Source organism: Sardina pilchardus, chromosome 11 (genome assembly GCF_963854185.1).
Source record: "Sardina pilchardus chromosome 11, fSarPil1.1, whole genome shotgun sequence".
Classification (NCBI taxonomy): domain Eukaryota; kingdom Metazoa; phylum Chordata; class Actinopteri; order Clupeiformes; family Clupeidae; genus Sardina; species Sardina pilchardus.
In genome coordinates this window covers 21,068,592-21,087,530 of record NC_085004.1, presented here as the reverse complement: position 1 = coordinate 21,087,530, position 18,939 = coordinate 21,068,592, and the positions used below count along the sequence as shown (strand labels likewise).

At 45.0% G+C, this 18,939-nt stretch overlaps 1 protein-coding gene across 1 annotated transcript in view; it reads right to left on the bottom strand.

Annotated features, from left to right (window-relative positions):
* Positions 1–320: 320 nt before the first annotated feature.
* The window catches only part of ankrd11 (ankyrin repeat domain 11), a 110,007-nt gene continuing 91,388 nt past the window's right edge, over positions 321–18,939 (bottom strand). The window contains exons 5-14 of the mRNA XM_062550014.1: positions 16,523–16,696; positions 14,810–15,010; positions 14,371–14,513; positions 14,091–14,238; positions 8,863–13,913; positions 6,778–8,811; positions 6,524–6,622; positions 5,970–6,113; positions 5,757–5,849; positions 321–5,384 (exon numbers count right to left, since the gene is read on the bottom strand). Of these exons, the coding sequence (XP_062405998.1) occupies positions 5,199–5,384; positions 5,757–5,849; positions 5,970–6,113; positions 6,524–6,622; positions 6,778–8,811; positions 8,863–13,913; positions 14,091–14,238; positions 14,371–14,513; positions 14,810–15,010; positions 16,523–16,696 (8,273 nt within the window). The 3' untranslated portion in view covers positions 321–5,198. The remainder of the gene's footprint in view (positions 5,385–5,756; positions 5,850–5,969; positions 6,114–6,523; positions 6,623–6,777; positions 8,812–8,862; positions 13,914–14,090; positions 14,239–14,370; positions 14,514–14,809; positions 15,011–16,522; positions 16,697–18,939) is intronic.

The window sequence follows — 18,939 nt, the reverse complement described above, 5'->3', positions numbered from 1 at the left end:
CAAACTATTATTGTGATATAATATGACCTGTGTAAAATGTGATAGTAGACACAGTAAACTATGTAGTTAAATAATGTAATGTGAAGTTAAAACAATGCAGCACAAAGAAAATGTGCACAAATGAGCAAAATGTGTAAAAGAAAAGGAAAATATAGAATTAGGTTCTAATAATGGATTGAATGTTTAAATATTTCTATGAAGACCACCTGAGTGATTTGGGGTTCAGAAGTGATGCTTTTCACAATGCTTTTCATTGTGTATTCCATGTTTGTCAGTACTACTGGATGAATGATGTAAACAGATAAATAAGAGTCAAAAAGCATATTTCAAAAATTTATTTACGAACATAATCTCTTAGGAACAACAGCAGTTCTCGCGCTCTCTGTACATGCAACTGTAGAAAATAACAATTTAGTTTTTTTTTCTCTTTTTACTTATCCATTATTTTTTTCTCCATTTTTTTATTTTTTATTTTTAAGTTTCTCGCTTTTTGAATTGCAGGAAATCAACACAGCTAGAGGTGAATGTACTGGATCGTTTTGACAGCACTGACGATAGCATCAACAAATCCCCCCCTCCCGTAGCTGCACCGACAATATGTACACAATTGAACTAACATTGTACAAAAAAAAAAACAAAAGAAGTTACATTGTTACATCACCCACCACGAGCGCTCTGGTTGCGTTGCTGCTGGAACCCCACATTCTACGCAAGTTTTGACAAGTACAAAGAGGAGGGTGCAAAACGTCCTGGGAGAATATTTACAGCTATGTACAAAAAAATGGGAAAAACAAAAAAGCAAGTCTCGTTTCACGCATTACAAGAGGGAAATTTACACAGCGGAAACCTTCCACTCAAACATACCACAGGTGTAAGAAAAGATAATAAATAGGTTACTTCTCACCATTTTATAGAGTAGTTCTCCATGCTTTTGTATTAGTCATTGTCCATTTTTAAAAAGAAACAGCTACTGTTCATTTTAAATGAAGAGGAAAAAAAAGGCTTGAAATTGTGACTTCTGTTAAATATAATCATGTGTTATTAAAGAAAATAAATGAGCAAACTGAGTTGTCTATGTGTAAGTAGAGGTAATGTGTTGTGGATTGCGAGGTCAGTGGCTAGCTAGGTCCTGGGTCATTGGCTTGGTCATATGTACTGTAAGTGCTTCACTGTTAGCCTTATTGGTGTATGTGCATTTGTGAATGTGTTGAACAAGCAGCAGCTCAATCAGAACAACAAAACAAAGCAAAAAATATACTGTGTACATATCTTCTTAACATGAGAAGAGCGACTAACATATTTATTAAAAGTGAGCCGGGAAGTGAGAGTCTATCTATAACTAAAGGAGGAGAGCCCTGACCTTAAACCTAGAGAAGTCACAGATTCATTTGCACCAAATTGGAAACTTAAAATGAAAACAAAGAAAGAATGAATAATTTTGAACGTGTCTAGGCAATAATGATGTGGAATGGTGCCATGATCATAATTTCAAGCCTTTGTTTTGGCGGGAAGTTAGGGGGGGGGGGGGGGGTGCAAGGATGAACAAAGTGTATAATTTTGAAAGGCAGGTCTTTGAACAACTGAGCAGGAACACAAAAGTCACATTGTAAACAATAGTGAGAGTGCATGGGGCATAACAAACTGAAGACATTGGCATCCTAATCCCAATGAATGACATGCCACTGTAATTTATGTTTTATGAAGGGAAAAAATAATCTGATCCACAAGACAACAGCCAACACTGAATGTACCATTTGAAAAACACAAGGATTTTTCTTGCAACCAAACACCAATTGTGAAACCAATAAGGAAAACAAATTTAATTAAAATTCATTAAAATGCTTCAGATTAAGAATATGCAATTGGTTTTGGTGTGAGTGAAGACTTCTGTATTCTCCTTTGCACTCATTTGTACAAAAAGACCAAGGCTTTAGTCGAACATTGCAGAAATAGCAAACACCTGCAGCAAACAGACAAAAATCACATACATAAACAAAAGTGTCACAACTTCACAACATAAACAGAAAAAAAATCAAGATGGTGGCCAAAACAAACAACACAAAGACTCACGCTACATGACAGGCAGCTAACAAGAAAAGATGAAAAAAGAAAACTAAAAAGCAGGACCCTTGAGGAATGCAAAAAAAAAGAACAGCAAAAAAAGCAATATCTAGCCGTTTGAACTAAAAGGTCCATTTAAATCAACGCATGACTACCTCTCAACCATCTCCCTGTACCTCTGTCCCTTCTTAGTCTGCCAGACAGCTGTGTGTGTCCCTGCTTTGAACAGAGGGACATTATGATGATGTTTGGATACCAGAACAAGTCTCCTAGCCCTCGACAAGGCATAGAAATCTAGAGCAGGCTGCACAATCACATCAAGGACAACAGCGCACAGCATTAGGGAATATCTGAGAAAGGGGCACAAAGCAAGAAAAACCCAAACACGCACACGTGGTGACCATGCGTAGTACTCTGTCAAAAACCCACCACTTAAGTGGATTTAAAACAGGGAGTTGGGGAAATTTGCCTGCGTGTACATTGTTAGATAGGTTAAGATGCAATGACAGCTCTTTGAGGACACAAAAACAAAAGGCTTGTTTTTACAAAAATTTTCAACTAAGCAACAAATATCAATCGTGACTTAAAAAAAAAAAAAAAACTCTGTCAGTGAATGACACTGAGCCTTTCGTTACTTCTAAGGTGTTCTTACAGAGAGGCAAAACCTACATTTCTTTCCACTTGGGCAATAACCGAGACTTTATTTTTTTCTGTAACTAAAACAAACACTGATAAATTTGCTATTCTACAATCAAACAGAAGCTCGAATGAATCCTTTGGGAAAAGAAGAATACAAATGTGTAATGTTGCCTATAAGAATAACCTGTTAAAAATCCACTCACATCAAAGAGCATGTAACTCTGCTAGTTCCCAACTAGAATCTTTGAACAAGGTCTGCTCATTCATACAGTTAAAATTTGTTCCAGAGAAATAGTCAGGGGACTCATTTTGCTATTAGGCTGCAAGATAAAGCTATTGAGGTTTTCACAGACTCTTGCCAAGTCTAGACCAGAAGACAAATGACTAAGGATGTCTAAAAAAAAAAAAAAAAACAAAAGAAGAAGTGATAAGAATGCTGCCACTGAAATGAAAGTAAAATATTTCTCGGTGTACTGAATGGATCAGATGGCAATATCTGAATCTGAACCTGGATGAGTTTAGGTTATGATATTGCCTGATGTTCCTATTTAGTTCACTTGTGCAGTGTTATGAGAAAACTCAAAATGTTGACTGTAAAAAGGCATTTTCTCGGTTTTATTTTTTTTTCTCCAAAGATAAGATAGTTGTATAATAAAGCAATGAATAAAATACCTCTATTTTTTATCAATAATTCAGTAACCACACTGCTACATCTGAAGACTATGGTAGTGGCCCTTTGCAACTAGGAGTTTTCCATTGGAAAGAGTGGAGGGGAGTTAGTTCAATGACTTCTGATGTCAACCAAGGGCACCTTTCAGCCAGGCCAGGGCTACGCCATTTCGGGCCATGCACTGTATAGTCTTCTACATACTGACAATGTGTACACATTTTGGCCCATGGGAGGGGATGCTGGGGTGGGGGGAGTGCTGCCCAAAAGTGAACTGTACATACAAAGATAATTTTTATTCATTTATTTTTTTTACACTTAACTGAGTGATGTTACAGTACATAATTTATTTACAACTGTGCAGTAATGTGTGGCAAAATAAATTATCTAGAAGGCAGCGAGAATACATTGGTTAACGAATATAAAAACTGTACATCATTTACGGAATACAATTTTTTTTTTCAGTTTTTCTTATTTTTTTCCATTAAACTAATGTTGGCTCTGTAGTGTTTCAAGTCACGTCCTCAGAAAGAGAAACAATGAAATGCCCAAGTAAAGAAATAGACAAAAAAAAAAAAAAAAGAATATTCTCCACTAAAACACCATCTTTTAGAAGTCTTTGCCTCTTGATTTTAAAACATTCTTTTGTATAACGTGTTGTCCTCGTTTTGTTTTTTTTATATTTTGTTGTTGTTTTTTCTCCTTATGCAGTCATTTGCAGGTTATGCGCTGGCGCAGGCATTATGGGGGCTGGGTCTTGCACAGGCTGCCAGAGGCTGAGGTCCCCCCCCCCCCCCCCTCACGTGCAGGCCCATACTCTGGGCTCCTCTTGTTGGGTGGGATAGGAGAGGGGAGGAGGTGCAGCAGCAGGGAGCTCTTTGGGTCTCATGCTGGCTGGCCATGCCCTCCTGCTGTAGTCAGTCTTTCGTCCCGGGGGGCCCCCGCTGCAGCCCCTGATGCGTAGGGACCCGCAACCACCGCCCGCCTGCACCCACGTGCTGCTGCCCCTCTCGACTCAGCCCCTGGCGCAGGCTTCCGCTGCAGCCTCTGCTCCGAGACAGCCCAGGCTGAAGAGCACGGAGAGCAGGGAGTGCTGCCACATCACGTGAGGTCGTACGTGTCCGCAAAGGCTCGTCCTCTCCCGGAAAAGACAAGGACAAGGAGAGTTTGAAGGTGCCTCCGACATGCCTCTGAGTCCGTATGTGTTTTTTTTTCTGTTTGTTTTTAATAGCTTGACAGAAACTGCTCTCTGCACCTTCTACTTCTGCATATGTTTTGCTCCCCGTTAGCCTTTTCCGGCTAGCCCTGAAGTTCCTTGTCCACCGCTGTGCCAACTGGGTGGGGGGGGAGGAGGAGGGCTTCTCTCCTGCAATCCTCTCTCGTCGAACAGTTTTTTTTTTTTTTTTGAAAGTATTTAAAAATAAAATTGAAGAAAAATACTTTGTTTGTCCCTCTTTCTCCCCAGTGTTGCTCCTCATATCATCAGAGGGGGGCTGAGGTGGGTAAGCTTCAGAGCAAAGCTGTGTTGCTTCCTTACATCCCAAACCAAAAAAAAAAGCATAAAAACTTGAAGGATGAAAGTGCAAGTTGTGTGTTTTTTTCCCCCGGTTAAAAAGATGCTCTCCACTTGTACAGTGGAAAAGAAATCAATAGGAAGTTCTTTTTCATCTTTAACTATATAATATATACGTTTTGCTTTTTTTTCCTCAAAAGAAAAGTATCCTCCTCTTCAAACCAGCTAGCCCTTACCATATGTTCTGTCTGGTCTCTACGAAAGGGTAAAGATTGAGAGAGGCCGCACACACAATGTGGGGATAAATCGGTTTTCCTGTCATGCCGGCAGCAGCACAAAGTCGTCGTTGACGTCCACCATTGGCACGTAGAAAGAGGGGACCTCGTTGACGCACAGGGACTTGTGCCCGGCAGGGTCCAGCTCCTGCACCTTGAGTTGCCACTCCATTCGCTGCACGGCATTGAGGGCGGCGGCCTCGTGCTGCTGGCGCATCAGCAGACACGTCTGTGGGGGTAGACAGGAGGAGAGAGAGGAGTACAGAGTTAGAAATGCACCTCCACAGGGAGAATAATTCAATGGAGCAGACACACATTTCTGCTCAGACTCAGTACTGCTGAACAATCAGAAAGTAATTAGTGCAGCGGAAAGAATAGATGTTGTCTGAGATGTTGGAGCATCTTGAGATGCTGGAGCATTCCACATCTAAACATCATACAAGAGAAAATGATTCCTATGGACTACGCTACTTGACTATGCCACTGCACTATAAGGGAAATCACTCTCTTTACTTGTGTCAGATTATTCCTTGTGCTTGAAAAGCTGATAAATGAGAGGATATGATATACAGTATAAAGTCTCTGATCCACTGGTGCTTACCTTCATGCGATCATACTTGTCGTCTACATCTTGAATCCAGGAAATGAACTGGCGAGCATTGAAGCGATCTCTCACCGACTTGTTTTCATCCCCCTGGGGTGACAGAAAACAAAATGTACAAAACAGAAACATGACCACAGCGGTCAAACAACTGCCAGAGAGCAAAGACAAGTGGAAATGTACATGGAGGAGAGCTCCAGGTTCTCAGCTTACCTGGCTTTCAGATGGCATGTTGTACACCTCAGAGTCCAGCAGCATGGTGCAAGCACTGAACGGAACGGCCTGATTGGCTATCGTTCTGGCTGCTCTGCAGTGAACTCTCAGGACTTCCTGTTCACAGGAGACAATCAGCTTCTCCTGAAAGGTACAAGAGAGTTATGAGTTAGAGGCGAATAAAAGTCATCTGCACTTCTGAATCTCCTTCAGCAAACTTTGGAGCGGTTGTAATGAAAAAAAAAGAGGAAAATCTTATTAAAAACAGAAAGGGAAAAAAATTATCAAGGTCTAACAAGATTCAGTGGAGGCACATTAGATGAGAGATGAAATGGTGGTGTTGATTGCACTGTGATATGCTTACCAGGCAGTGGGAATGCATATTGCAGTTACATTGCTTTTCTATTATGGGGCAACTTTGATCATTCATCAAAGGTTTCGCGCTCTTGCGATCAAAGCCCACGCTCTAACAGACTGACTTCAGAAGTTAGGGAGGGGGGTTGGGGTGGAGAGAGTGAGAGAGAGAGAGAGAGAGAAAGAAAGAAAGCGCTTACCCGCTCAATGCTGTGCTGCAGTCTCAGCTTCCCTCTCACAGCCTCCTGCTGTCTGAAGAGATCCTTGAGGGGCTCTGTCAGAGATGGGGGCGGAGCGATCTGAGGAGAAGAAAAAAAAACACAGTGAGGTCTTGTCATTCATCAGCCACCAAAAACTTTGCTCCAGAGGAGAAAATGAACTTGCCCTTGCATAAAAAGATGAACACACAGATGAAGAAGAAGAAGAAAAATATGAAAAAGGATCAAGTCCTCACCACAGGGATATGAAGTTTGCTCAGAGGCTTGCCATCTAGCAGGTAGGAGCCGGTGTAAGTCACGTACTCGGCATAGCACTGAGGGGCCTGGGGTGTGATGTAGCACAGGATCTTTCGCTTCTCCTCGATCTTCTTGCGGATCTGCAGGTACTCGAAGTACGGGTTGGAGCGGTCGCTGTGGTAGGGCTCAATGTCATCCAGCTTGATGGCGTTCACGATGACTGCCAACGTCTGCTGGATCATCTCTCGTGTCTGCTGCATGGCCGTGTTCACCAGCTGGACTTGCACAGGCTGCTGGCCTGATTTCGGGAACTTCCTCTTGCGTGGGTGCTGCACCTGGGAGTCCTCGTCCTCCACTGGCCGCCCCTTGGTTTTGTTGACAGGAGGAGCGGCTGGGGTGGTGCTCGGTGGCGTTGAGCTGCTGATGGGCTCCTTCTCTTTCTCTGCGGGTAAGGAGGAGGCTGTGGTCTGGGTTGTGAGCGTGGCTGTGGTGGTGACCGATGAGGTGGCAGACGAGGCTGTCACGGTAACAGGGCTGACTGTCGTGTTCTGCTGCTTGCTCTGGATGGCAAGTAAATGGGCCCGGGTGCGGGTCATTCTCGGGGCAAACTCATCCACCTTCTTAGACACCTCAGAAGTTGCAGTCACCGACACCGTCAGTTTAGAGGAAGAGTCAGCAACTTCCGTCACCTGTACTGTACAAGAGGTGGTCACAGCAGCTGTGACCAATGTCGAGTGGTGAGGACTACTAGATGCACTTACAATCAAAGTCGGCGTGACACTTCTCTGCTCAGGCTTCAACTCCAGAGTAGACACTGTAGCAGAGAGAGACATTTCAGTGGATGGTTCTTTTTGTCCATAATCCTGGTCATTTTCGGTGAGTGCTGCAGGAAACAACATTGCCCCATCACTGACAGTCCTCTCAGTCAAAGTGGCAGGTTCTTCATGGGCTGGCTCTTTCAGATCATCTTCCTGCATGCGCTCAGGCTCAAGTTCTATCTCAGGTCTGTATTCGCTCTCATGTGGTGTCAACACAGATTCCTGAGGAGCTTCTGGTGGTGCCAAATCAGGTGAACATGGTGCTTTAGGAAGCACAGGCAAGTCCACTTCCATATGCTCAGGCTCTTCCTCTCTGATTTCCATGGCTCTCTCCGGCTTTATCAGATTTCCGGAATTGGGATGTTCCACTGGCACAGGATCTGTTATTCCAGGCTCTGCCATACCTTTTTCTTGGAATGGAAGATCTGGGAGAGAGAATGGTCCCAAGTCATCTAGCTCATCTACAGTAGTAGAGAATGGGTCGGCCCAAGGCACCACAGGCTCCCGGCTAACGGCAGGGGCTATATTATCCTCAGCGGAGTAGACAAGAGAGTCCTGTCTACTCTCATGTGTCACACACGAAGGCTCTGGTTGAAGCTGATCCTCCTCCATGTTGGGTTTGCAATCTGGGAAGAAAGACTCGATGTGTGTCGTAGAGGATGACGCCATATAGTTAGTCTCAGGCTCCATAGGCTCTGGTAAAGGTGTTTTGGGTGATGGAAGGTCATGCACTTCCTCTTTAGGAGCTTCATACTCAGGCTCGACAACGTGTGGTGAACAGTAAGACCCAGTTGGATAAGCAGAATACGGTGGTGTCACTGATGGATGGACAGGAATGTGCGGTAGATCAGCATCCGAGTGGTGGAATGGGCTGCTAATCTTTGAAACTGCTGCTTCTACTTCAGCATAAGATGACTGGTGTGACTTCAAGCCAACCACTGGATTCCAGCTCAAGGCTTGGTCACAAGGGTTCTCTGTGATGCTGACAGGCTGATGTGTCGGTGTTAAAGCGAGTATCTCTACGTCCCTTCTGTCTGGAGACTCAGACCAGCTCTTTTTCAGGGTATTTTCAATTACTGGAGAGAACGGTCTGTCCTCCACTGGTCCAATGGCTTTGTCTGCTGAATGCTCAGCCTCTGCAACATCCTCCACATCATCATCAACATCCTCCTCCTCAATGTCTTCCTCAATGTCTTCCTCATCGTCTTCCTCCTCCTCCTCCTCCTCCTCCTCCTCTTCTTCCTCCTCCTCCTCCTCTTCCTCCACCTCTGGATCTTCAGCGACTGAGGGCAAGTAATCACTCCCACTGACGGGGTCTGATGGCAACAGTCTGGGCTCACTATGAGGAGGCTCTGAGAGATCATCGATGTCCATGGAAGGCAGAGCGGCAGGAGCAGGGGTTGGTGGAGCAACAATGTCCAGGCATGGCTCTTGGGGATCGGGTCTGTGGACTGGAGTTGAAGGCTTTGGCAGGAAGTTGCTGAAAATGTTTTCTGTGGGGAGCTCACTGTCAGTAACCGCATTTGATGTAGGTTCATCTGGCAGGTGTTGGGAAGATTCGGGCTTCGGTGAAAGCATTTCGATGGTAGGGGAGAAGTAAGGAGGAGATGGACAGACAAGTCTGTCTTCAGGAGGATAGGAGGCAGAGGACTCATATTCAGAAGCTCCAGAGGCACTCTGCGATCGAGGGAATTTATCAGCCTCTGCCTTGAACTCCTCTTCCAGAGGTCTTCTAACATCACAGGATGCAGATCGACTGACCAGTGGAAGCTGGAGATTTTTAGCTGGTGTGAGGCAAGTGGTCTCTTGGTAGTTGTGAGATGAATTAGAATATCTGTCAAAGAATGATGGAGAACAGGCATTCACAGAGGGGTCTTCAAACACAATTTCAGGGTAATCCTCTGTACTGCAGGATGGTGTGCGTGGAGTCTGCATGACTTCCTCATAACTGGGACAAGAGATCACTGACGTGGGAGTGGGAACTCCTGTTGGTCTGTTCTGATCAGGCCTGGGGGAGGCAGGAAGGTTTTCGTTCATCTGATGGCCAGCTAGCCAGTCCTTTGAATTTTGACCGTCCAATGGCTGGGACTTTCTGTCAGGTGACATCATTTGAGCTGGAAGACCAACATCTTTGAGTTTCTTCTCTTTCAACGCAGATTCCAGAGAGCTTGATTTTTTAGAGGACAGGTCATTACGATTCTTCTTCAGCTCTTCACTTGGCTTGCTTCTGTCCTTGAGTTTAGGATCACCTGACCTATGTCTCAACTTTTCCATCTGTTTCATCCTCTCTTTGTGTTTCTTATGACGTTCTTCCACCTCTTGGTCTTTTAAACTGAGCATTTTACCAAAGCTCGTCATCCTAAGATCGCCATCCACTAGCAGTTTCTCACGTGGACGGTTGTCTTTTCGAGTAGATTCTTTGGATGTGGGAGTGAGTTTGTCATTCTCTTCTTTGACCTTTGTCTTGGTAAAGTCCACTTTGTTATCTTTGTCCAGGATGTCCCTATGTCGTTCTTTGCTTTTGGGATCATATTTTGGACTGTCTTCTTTAGACTTTTCCTTTACACTAGTCACTTGAGGACTCTCCTTTAGTCCAGATTTCAAATCTTCCTTGGAGTGCCTAAATGATCCAAATGCATCAGAGTATTTATGCTTCTCCTCCTTCACCTTCTCTTTATGTTTCTCCTTTTTCTTTTTGTCTTTCATTTTGTCAGTGCTGATGATACTGCTTGCCTTGTCCTTGTCAGCCTTTTTGGACATCTCCTTTTCAAATTCCAGAGTTTTATCAAAATCATCCTCTCCCTCTGTCTTCACCCCATATGGGAAGGTATAAGGATCAGCCTCGAGTGGCATAGGTTCTTTCTCATAAGGTAAGCTTTCCCTGCGACCATAGACCTCTCTGATTTCCTCAGGCTTGTCTCTCTTCTCTCCTTTTTCCTTCTTGATTTTGTCCTTCTCCTTTTCATGACTCTTCTTGGATGAAGAGGAGGATGAGTGTCGATGTCTCTCTTTTTCCCTGAATTTGTCCTGAGGATTGGTAATGGACAGGGAGTCTCTTCTTTCCTCTGTGATGTCAAGAGAGCTAATGGTGGAAGAGTCATACAAACTGCTTGGCACTGGCTCATGGCCTCTATCTGTGAAACTGTCAGATGAGATCTCGCTGTTCTTATCATTTGAGTCATCTTTATAATCATTCATGGCCTCCTCCTCAAGCTTTTCCAGCAATGATTTTTCATTTTCACCACTCCCTTTGGACGGTTTTCTGTCTTTCAGGTGATCTTGCTTGTCTTTGTATTTGCTCTTGCCCTTCTCTTCACTGACTTCTCTCTTGTCCACAAGTTTTTGCTTATTTTTCTTGTCCTGATTTGAGTCCACTGATATTCTGTCTTTGCGATCTTTGTGTTTCGTGTCTGCTGACTCCTTGTCCTTTTTATCCTTATTGTGTTTTTCCAAAGAGCCTTTCCTTTCTTTTCCAGCATCAAACAAGGTCTTATCTTTCTTCTTTTCTTTATGCTCCTTGTCTTTCTGTTTGTCTGTGGAGTGCTGCTTCACTTCTGCAGAATATTTCCTATGTTTCTCTGACTGGAAATGGTCTAATTCGTCCACATCAGGTGTTGAGTCTTTTCGGTGGGAATCTGACAGACCAAGAGAGTCACTTAATTTTGCCACGCCGCCGTTATAGTTATCCTCCTCATCTTCGCTCTCGTCTGTGAAGATGTCTTCGATTTTGTACCACGTCTTCTCTTTCTTCTCAGGTTTACGCTCTTCCTTTTTAAGCTCCAGAAACTCTTTGTCCCTGTCATTATGTTTTTCCACCACAGTCTTTTCCTTCTTGTCTTTGCTCTGATCAGATGACACTTTGCGGTCTTTGTCTTTATTATGGGAGTCTTTGTGTTTGTCTTTCACTCCTTCCTTCTTCTCCTTAGAGCTTCTGTCAGTGTCTTTCTCCTTGATGACTTTTTCCACAGAGCTTCTATCGGTCTTCTCCTTCTCCTGGTCTTGGCTTCTGTCTTTTGGCTTGTCCTTGTGTTTATCTCCTTTAGATTTTTCTTTCTTCTCCACTCCATCCCCTTTCTTCTCCTTGCCAGAGTGGTTTCTCTCCCTGAGTTCGGATTTGCCAGTGGTTTCACTCTCAGATTTGTCTTTGAAGAAGGACTCCCCGCTATACTCATCTCTCATAGATTCCACTTTAGTTTTGGAGTCTTTTCTCTCTTTAGAAAACTCAAAGGAGTCTTTTCTGTCTCTACTGCCATCGACTGAATCCTTTTCTTTCCTATCTTTGACAACCTCTGTGGACTCCTTCCGCTTCTTTTCTTTTTCTGAGTAGCTGGAGTTTAGTTTCTGTTTATCTGTCCAGTCCTTTTTCTTTTCACTGACTTTTTCAGAAGAATCTTTATCTTTTTTCTTGGTCACGGTGTCTTTCTCTGAGCGTTTGTCCCCGTAATCTGACTTTTTGTCCTTAACTTTGTTCTCCTTCTTTCGGTCTCGGCTCTCTTCTTTTACCGTCTCCACAGTCAGTTTGACAGCGTTGCTTGACTTATATTCTTTGTATTCCTTGACTGGAGTGTCCCAGCTGTCTTCTCCGTCCCCATAAAGTGAATCTGAGGAAAGGTCTGACTGCCATCGGTCATGGGGATCGTCTGAGGCGCTGAGTTTTGTGTCCTCTAAAAAATGATTTTTGATGTCATACTCATCGTAGATCGGCTCCTCCTTCAGCACTTTGTCTTTCTTTGACTTCTCCTTCTCTTCCTTGGAACTTTTCTCCTTCTCTGATTTAAAATGTTTCTCCTCTTTAAGTTCAATCTTTTTGTCAGGTTTAGAGGACTTGTCCTTGGACTTCTTCTTTTTGTCATCTTTGTGAGCTTTCTGCTTGTCGTCCTTGGGCTTTTCTTTATCCTTGATGCCTCTGTCCTTTTCAGATTTTATCGCTTTGTCCCGCTCCTCTTTGCTGGCCTTCTCCTTGGTGGACTCCTTTGTCTTCTTAGATTTCTCCTCTTTATTGCCCCTCTGTACCTCCTTTCCAGCCCATTCTTTGTCTTCAGATTTACCCTTAGGCAACCTATCCTCTTTCTTAAAGTGATCTTTATCATGTTTAGAAAGCTTCACCTTACTTTCAGATGTAGACTCTGACTCAACAATGAGTGACTTAGGCCGAGAATCATCAAAGTCAAAGGAATAACTCTTGACAAACTTTTCGTTCATGTCTTGATTCAGTACAAGACTGGGAGCTTTCTCCTTCTCCTTGTTTTTATGTTTGTGTTTCACCTTATGCTTCTTCAACACTTTGCCATCTTTGTCTGTTTTTGAGACCGTTCCATCTGTGTTGGAGGTCTTATAAAAGTCTGAGCTCTTCTTGTCTATCGCACTGGCGTGTGCATTGTTTTTCTTTTTACTGTCAGGGACTTTCTTTTTCACCTGTTTTACAGACTCCACACTTGAGTCTGCGGAGGAGTAATCTGACTCGCTGGAAAGCCTCTCTCTGACTGAATCTGAGAGTGAGCTGACATCAGACCATGGTGGAGAGGACACTGTCTTCCAGCCATCTGTCCGCCACTGCTTCGGATGCTGCTCAGCCAGAGACTGTGTCAGCTTCTGCGAACTTAAACTCCCGTGTGAGGACGAAGAGGAGGAGGCGGAGAGCGAGCTGAAAACGGACGACTCTTTAAGGCTCAGGGCATTAGAGTCCTTTAAACAGTTCGAGCTCTGCAATGAGCCCTTGTCGTCCTCGCTCTCCAAATCTCCGATCTCTGAATCTGAGGTACAGAACTTGCCAAACCGCACCTCCTTGCTGGCATTGCTCTTGGTCTCCTTCTTTCTCTTCTTTTTGACTTTACTCTTTTCCTTCTGCTGTTGCTTGGAGCTGAGCGCAGCGGAGTCCCGGCTTTTGGCATTGGTGGCCGGCGTTGTCTGCCGCTGCGTCGGTGTGGGGGTGAAACACAAAGTGCGGTCGTCCTCGTCTGAGCTGTTGCTGTCCGACATGATGCGACGCGCAGGCTTCTTTGGTGTTAGCGAGTTGGTTTTGGAATAGGTTTTGACCTCCATCTTGGGTATTGAGATGAAGCTGTTGGCCTTGGCGACAGGCTCCTTGCGGAAGTCCTTCTTGAGTAGGTGTTTGTCGTCGACAGGCGGGACGCGCTCCTCCTCATCATCCTCATCAAACTCGTATTCATCCTTGATGGGTGTGGTGGTGGTTGACTTGGGAGGATCAAGGCCCTTCCCTTTCAACTTCAGGCCCTTCTCAAACTCTGAGTCTGTGTTATTGCCGTCAACAGAGCTGGATGGGGCAAACGAAGGAGCGTCCTCTTCCTCCGAGGATTCTGCACAGATAAAGATTTTCCATTAACCTCCAGTGCATAATTTTAAACAACAAAACAACAAACCTTTAATATCTAACAGCAAACTGTTCTGGAATTCAAATCAATTTTCAGTGCTACATCCCAGGCATAATATAATTATTAGTAAAGTATAATAGAAGCTGGAATTGTGGTACACACCAGAAGAGCTTTCTTCGCTGGAGGTGTAAGTGCCTTTTCCCAGCAACAGATTGAGCATGGTTGGAGAGTTTGCCACCTTCAACGGCGTTTCACCTTTTCTGTTGCTTTGACAAGGGTCACCTCCATATCGCAACAACAACTTCACCACCTGTAAAAAGTGTCAGGCAAAGGTCAACAATTAAAATAAGTAAAAAAATCTATAAGTTAAGAAACTCAGTAAAAAAAAGCAGATCTAATCCCTGCCATCATAACACAGATCTTACAATGCGGTTATGCTTACCTTGAAGTGCCCATTGTTGGATGCATCATGCAGAGGGGTGTCGTCATCCCCACCCTTGGTGTTGACCTCGGCACCCGCTGCCAGCAGCTGTTTGGCCACTTCATAGTAGCCCCTGTTGCACGCTTCATGCAATGCAGTCCAGCCTACAACACATCACATGGCATTACATCAGCAAGTACAAAAGCACATATAACAATGATCTACACCTTACTTTGGTACTGTGTACAAAGATCCTCTGTCTCTCTTTTAAACACTGCTTAACATTCCGCAGAGCACTACAACCTGCAGCTTCACTTAACCCAAATATAGTACAGACAAACCAAAAGCAAAAAGCACGCTTGAACTCGGATCTTTATTAAGGAGTCATCCCCGGCAGGAGGATTAAGGGTGTGTGTGTATATGTGACTAACAGCCCTAATGAGGTGGAATCTCTGCTCACCTGCAAAGTCTTTTACATTCACGTCAGCTCCCTCTTTGATGAGCTCCTTGATGCGGCGCGCCTCCCCGCGAATGGCGGCCCGGTGCAGCCGCGTCTCCCCCCGCTCGTTCCTCTTGTTTACTTTGTCTTTGGTTTTTGAGGCAGAGTTTGGCGTTCCCTTCTGGCCCCCACTGGACTGCGACTGGTGCTTTGGTGTGGTGTCTGAAGATGAGACGGCAGAGGAGACAAGACAATTCAATGCATGTTATTTTTCCCCCCGCCTACCAAGACATTTTTTGATTGTTTTCTGCTGTCTGTTGGATCATTGCTTGATGTGTTTTTGTGTGCCAGTTAACTTGGCTTTCATATTGTATTTGTTCTAGCATGCCATGTTAGTTTGTTTGTTTATCTATTTTCTAGCTTTACTAGCCCCCTTTTCTGAAGAGGCTTTGCCTTTTCACAGGCCACCATTGCAGATAAGATGCACAATGACTTGCCTGCTTAAATAAAATAAAAACCATAACAGGGATCAATATATGGCAACAACAGCACACACATGTGCAATCATCTGCAGTCAGCTACACATTAATGAACATATGTAGTATTGAATGTCCTCTTGTACACCAGATGGGGGCAGTATTGACCAAGTCATAAACAAGAGGAAATGGTCTCCACACTCCCAGTGCTAGCTCCATCACATTGTATAGATTAAACCTAATCCTTAATCACATTTACAATATTGAGTTTGTAGGTCATTGCCCCAAATGCTATACGAAACTCAACTTAATCTGTGCTTTGTGCTATGGGTGTAAACAAAGGCGCCCCCACCCCACCCCCCCTCTCACATTCCCAGTTTCGGTTGGCTACTATAAACCTGACTGGGCAGATGCTATTTTCCATTCTAATGCATTCAGCTTTTCCCACTAAACAGTTCCGATTAACCCTGTAAAGCATAGCTGTGGTAGGACAAGTGTTTTAGTCCCTTTTACAAATCAGATCCTGCACTGGTTTGGTCTTACAACATGCTGAAGCATCAGCACTGGAGCAGGAAATGCTAAATCAGAGTAATCTAATAGAAGAATGCATTCTTGAGATAAGAAATAAACACAGCGCCTAAGCCCCGGATATTCTGTGGTTTTGGCCAAACGCTCGGATCGTACCATTAGACGCTTTCAGACTAATGCAACTCTGGACAAGTGCTTGCAAACTTTCGTTTCCCTAATGCCCCCAACATGAGATTGTGAAACAGAGGGAACCAACTAAGAAACTCAAGATGGAGATTTTTTTGTGCAACAACAAACAAACATAACAACAGCGACAACGCTATTCAATGAGGCCATTGTAACCAAACTGGCACGACAACAACAACAAACAAAAACAAGCGATTAAAGGTAAAGACTGCATCTCAGTAGTGTTCTGAGAACTGCTATTTTGTAAAATTGCATTATTATTAAGCATAATGGTCAGAGTTTAATGAGCAACCTGGTATGCATGGTAAAGAGAGACGTGTATGTGTGTGTGTGTGTGTGTGTGTGTGTGTGTGTGTGGGGGGCTGACCAAGAGAGAGAGTGGCAGACACCCAGACAACTCTACTTCCCCTTCCACACTCTGGATATCTGTGTGTGTGTGTGTGTGTGTGTGTGTGTGTGTGTGTGCGCATGTGTGTTCGTGCGTGTTTCCACCAAGCCCTCCCTGTGCCCCCAGTGGGACGTGGTGCTCATGACAAACACGCACCTGGACTGTTGACTGACTCCTCGGCAGTCATCTGCATGAGCAGGGCCACCTGCTGTCGTTCGGAGAGGGGGTACCCGGCCCGGATCCCTGGCTTGCCCATCCCAAAGGGTAGGCTGGGCTTCCTGGTGTTGGTGGGCTCCTTTTTAACACGCTTCCGCTCCGGACCTTGCTTTTCTGTGGGAGGGAGGGAGAGAGACGAGCCATGAGACCACTGTGCATTTTAAGAACACGGACACGGACACAGACACAGACACAGACACAGACACAGACACAGACACAGACACAGACACAGACACAGACACAGACACAGACACACACACACACACACACACATACACAGACAGACATGCACACATACACACACACAGTGTAGGCATGGATCACTGCCCATTTACTTAACATTCGTTTACTTCCAGTTAAAATTCATCAAGGAGTTCCCTAGCTCCAGGATCTCACCTACTAACTAAATGTCAGAGGTATGTGACCTTTTTCACTTGCTTCTTTCCTTTCAAGACTGAAGCCTTTGTGCTTCTGTGTGTTTGTGTGTGTGTGCGTGTGTGTGTGTACATGAGCGTGAGCGCGCGTGCATGTGTGTGTGGTTTGTGTATGTGCTTGCGTGACTGAGTGGTGCCTTTCGCAGTCTCTAGACATTTCTGAAGGTCAAGTGAAACCCAGATCTCCCAGGTGAATTCCCCCCCCCCTCTCTCGCTCTCTCTCTCGCCACACCAGCATCCACACACAGTGGTCCCCATGCCCAGTGCCGGTCGGCAGAGAACACACAGTATGCTATTACCCGGCAGTCTCCACAGGGGAGGGAGGCACACACTGTGTCGCTCTGAGCTGATTTGCCTGTCTACATTTGTGTGTGTGTGTGTGTGTGGGGGGGGGGGGGGGGGGGGGGGGGGGGGTATGGGTGTGTGGGTGTGTGTGTGTGCATTGCTGAGGGTGTGACTTGGCATTGGGACAGCGATTACAAAATGGCTGGTGTTCCATTTCAACGTGGCAGAGGCAAGGTCACCACACTGGTGAGGCTCAGGACAAAAGCAGCTGTTCTTTGCAGGCACGCCCATCAAGTATTTTCAGCGTCGGTGCGTTAGCATATCCGCCCCCCCACCCCACGCCCCACACCCCCCCTTGTCCAACCCCCCATAATGCACTGTGGGGCGAGGGAGGGGTGCAGGAGACAATTACAAAAATGAATACCAGACCAAAATAGAGCTTACTGAGCCACAAACAATCCACGCTACAACTGACACCACTGGGTGATGATGATATTTTTTTCTTCCCCTTTTCAAAAAGATAGATAAAGTACTGTGTCAGACTAACATGATATCAGCACCGATACAGACAGACAGACAAACAGGCAGACACACGGTGTAAGAAGCATACTCTCTAATCATGGGGAAGGCCTTAGTAGCCCAACTAGGCCGTTACTCTCTCAACGTAGCAATTTGCTCAAGGTCACAAGCTTAATTTATGGTAAGAGGAAACATGTCGAAATTTGGCTTCCGGTCGCCTATTTGCTTTCCAGGGATCCTTTTTTCCACCGATTGAGCTGATGAACTCTCACTAACATCTGTAAATACTTACACTTGATGTGTCCCTCCCCAGCCCACCCTACACACACACACACACACACACGTGTCCATATAGGCACATTCTTTTGATTCAGACCGTAAGAGTGTGAACCGCACGAGCAGTCGTCTTGACATGTTTTCAGGCGGTGGAAGTCGAGAGGGCTAAAAATCGCAAAGCTAGCTTTTCCAGTCCCTTTCATACAGGAAAAAAAAGAGCAAGTGGGCTAGCCAAAGGGGAGTGGAGGGGAAAGAGAGAAAACAGCACCAAGTTCAGTAATGAGTGGGGGGCAGCTTTGGGGCCTACCAAACTAATCGGTACCATCTAGAAACCTTTTTCGTAACGCCACAAACATCCACTCTACTGAAGCTAATGAGGCCTCGGTTCCTTCGCACAGCACGGCTGGGGAAGTGTGGCCCTGCTGGCAGCGTTCTAGTGGGCATTAGTATTGTATACGCCACCCCGGGCACCTTCATCACAGACGCACACGGAACTGAACACAGCCGAGCATACTCAACACTACTACTGTACACATGGTTATGGCGTAGAACGCAGAGCTAAAATGGGGAACAGCTGGAAGGGGAGGAGAGTTCTATCCCGTGTTAAGATTGGCATATCCCGGACCTCGGACATCATAATGACAGCTGGGACTGGTGATGGCCCATGTTTCACATCAACAAGACTGGTCAGTTGGTCATCACAGGCTTTGCTTTTGGGTTGGGGAAAAGGGACTCTTGGCAGAGGAATAAGAAGGGCTACCATTTTCTCTTGTATACTAATACATCAGTGCTCAGAGCTTGTGAGGAGGACTGAGTAAACCTTGAAGCTTAAAATCATAAAGC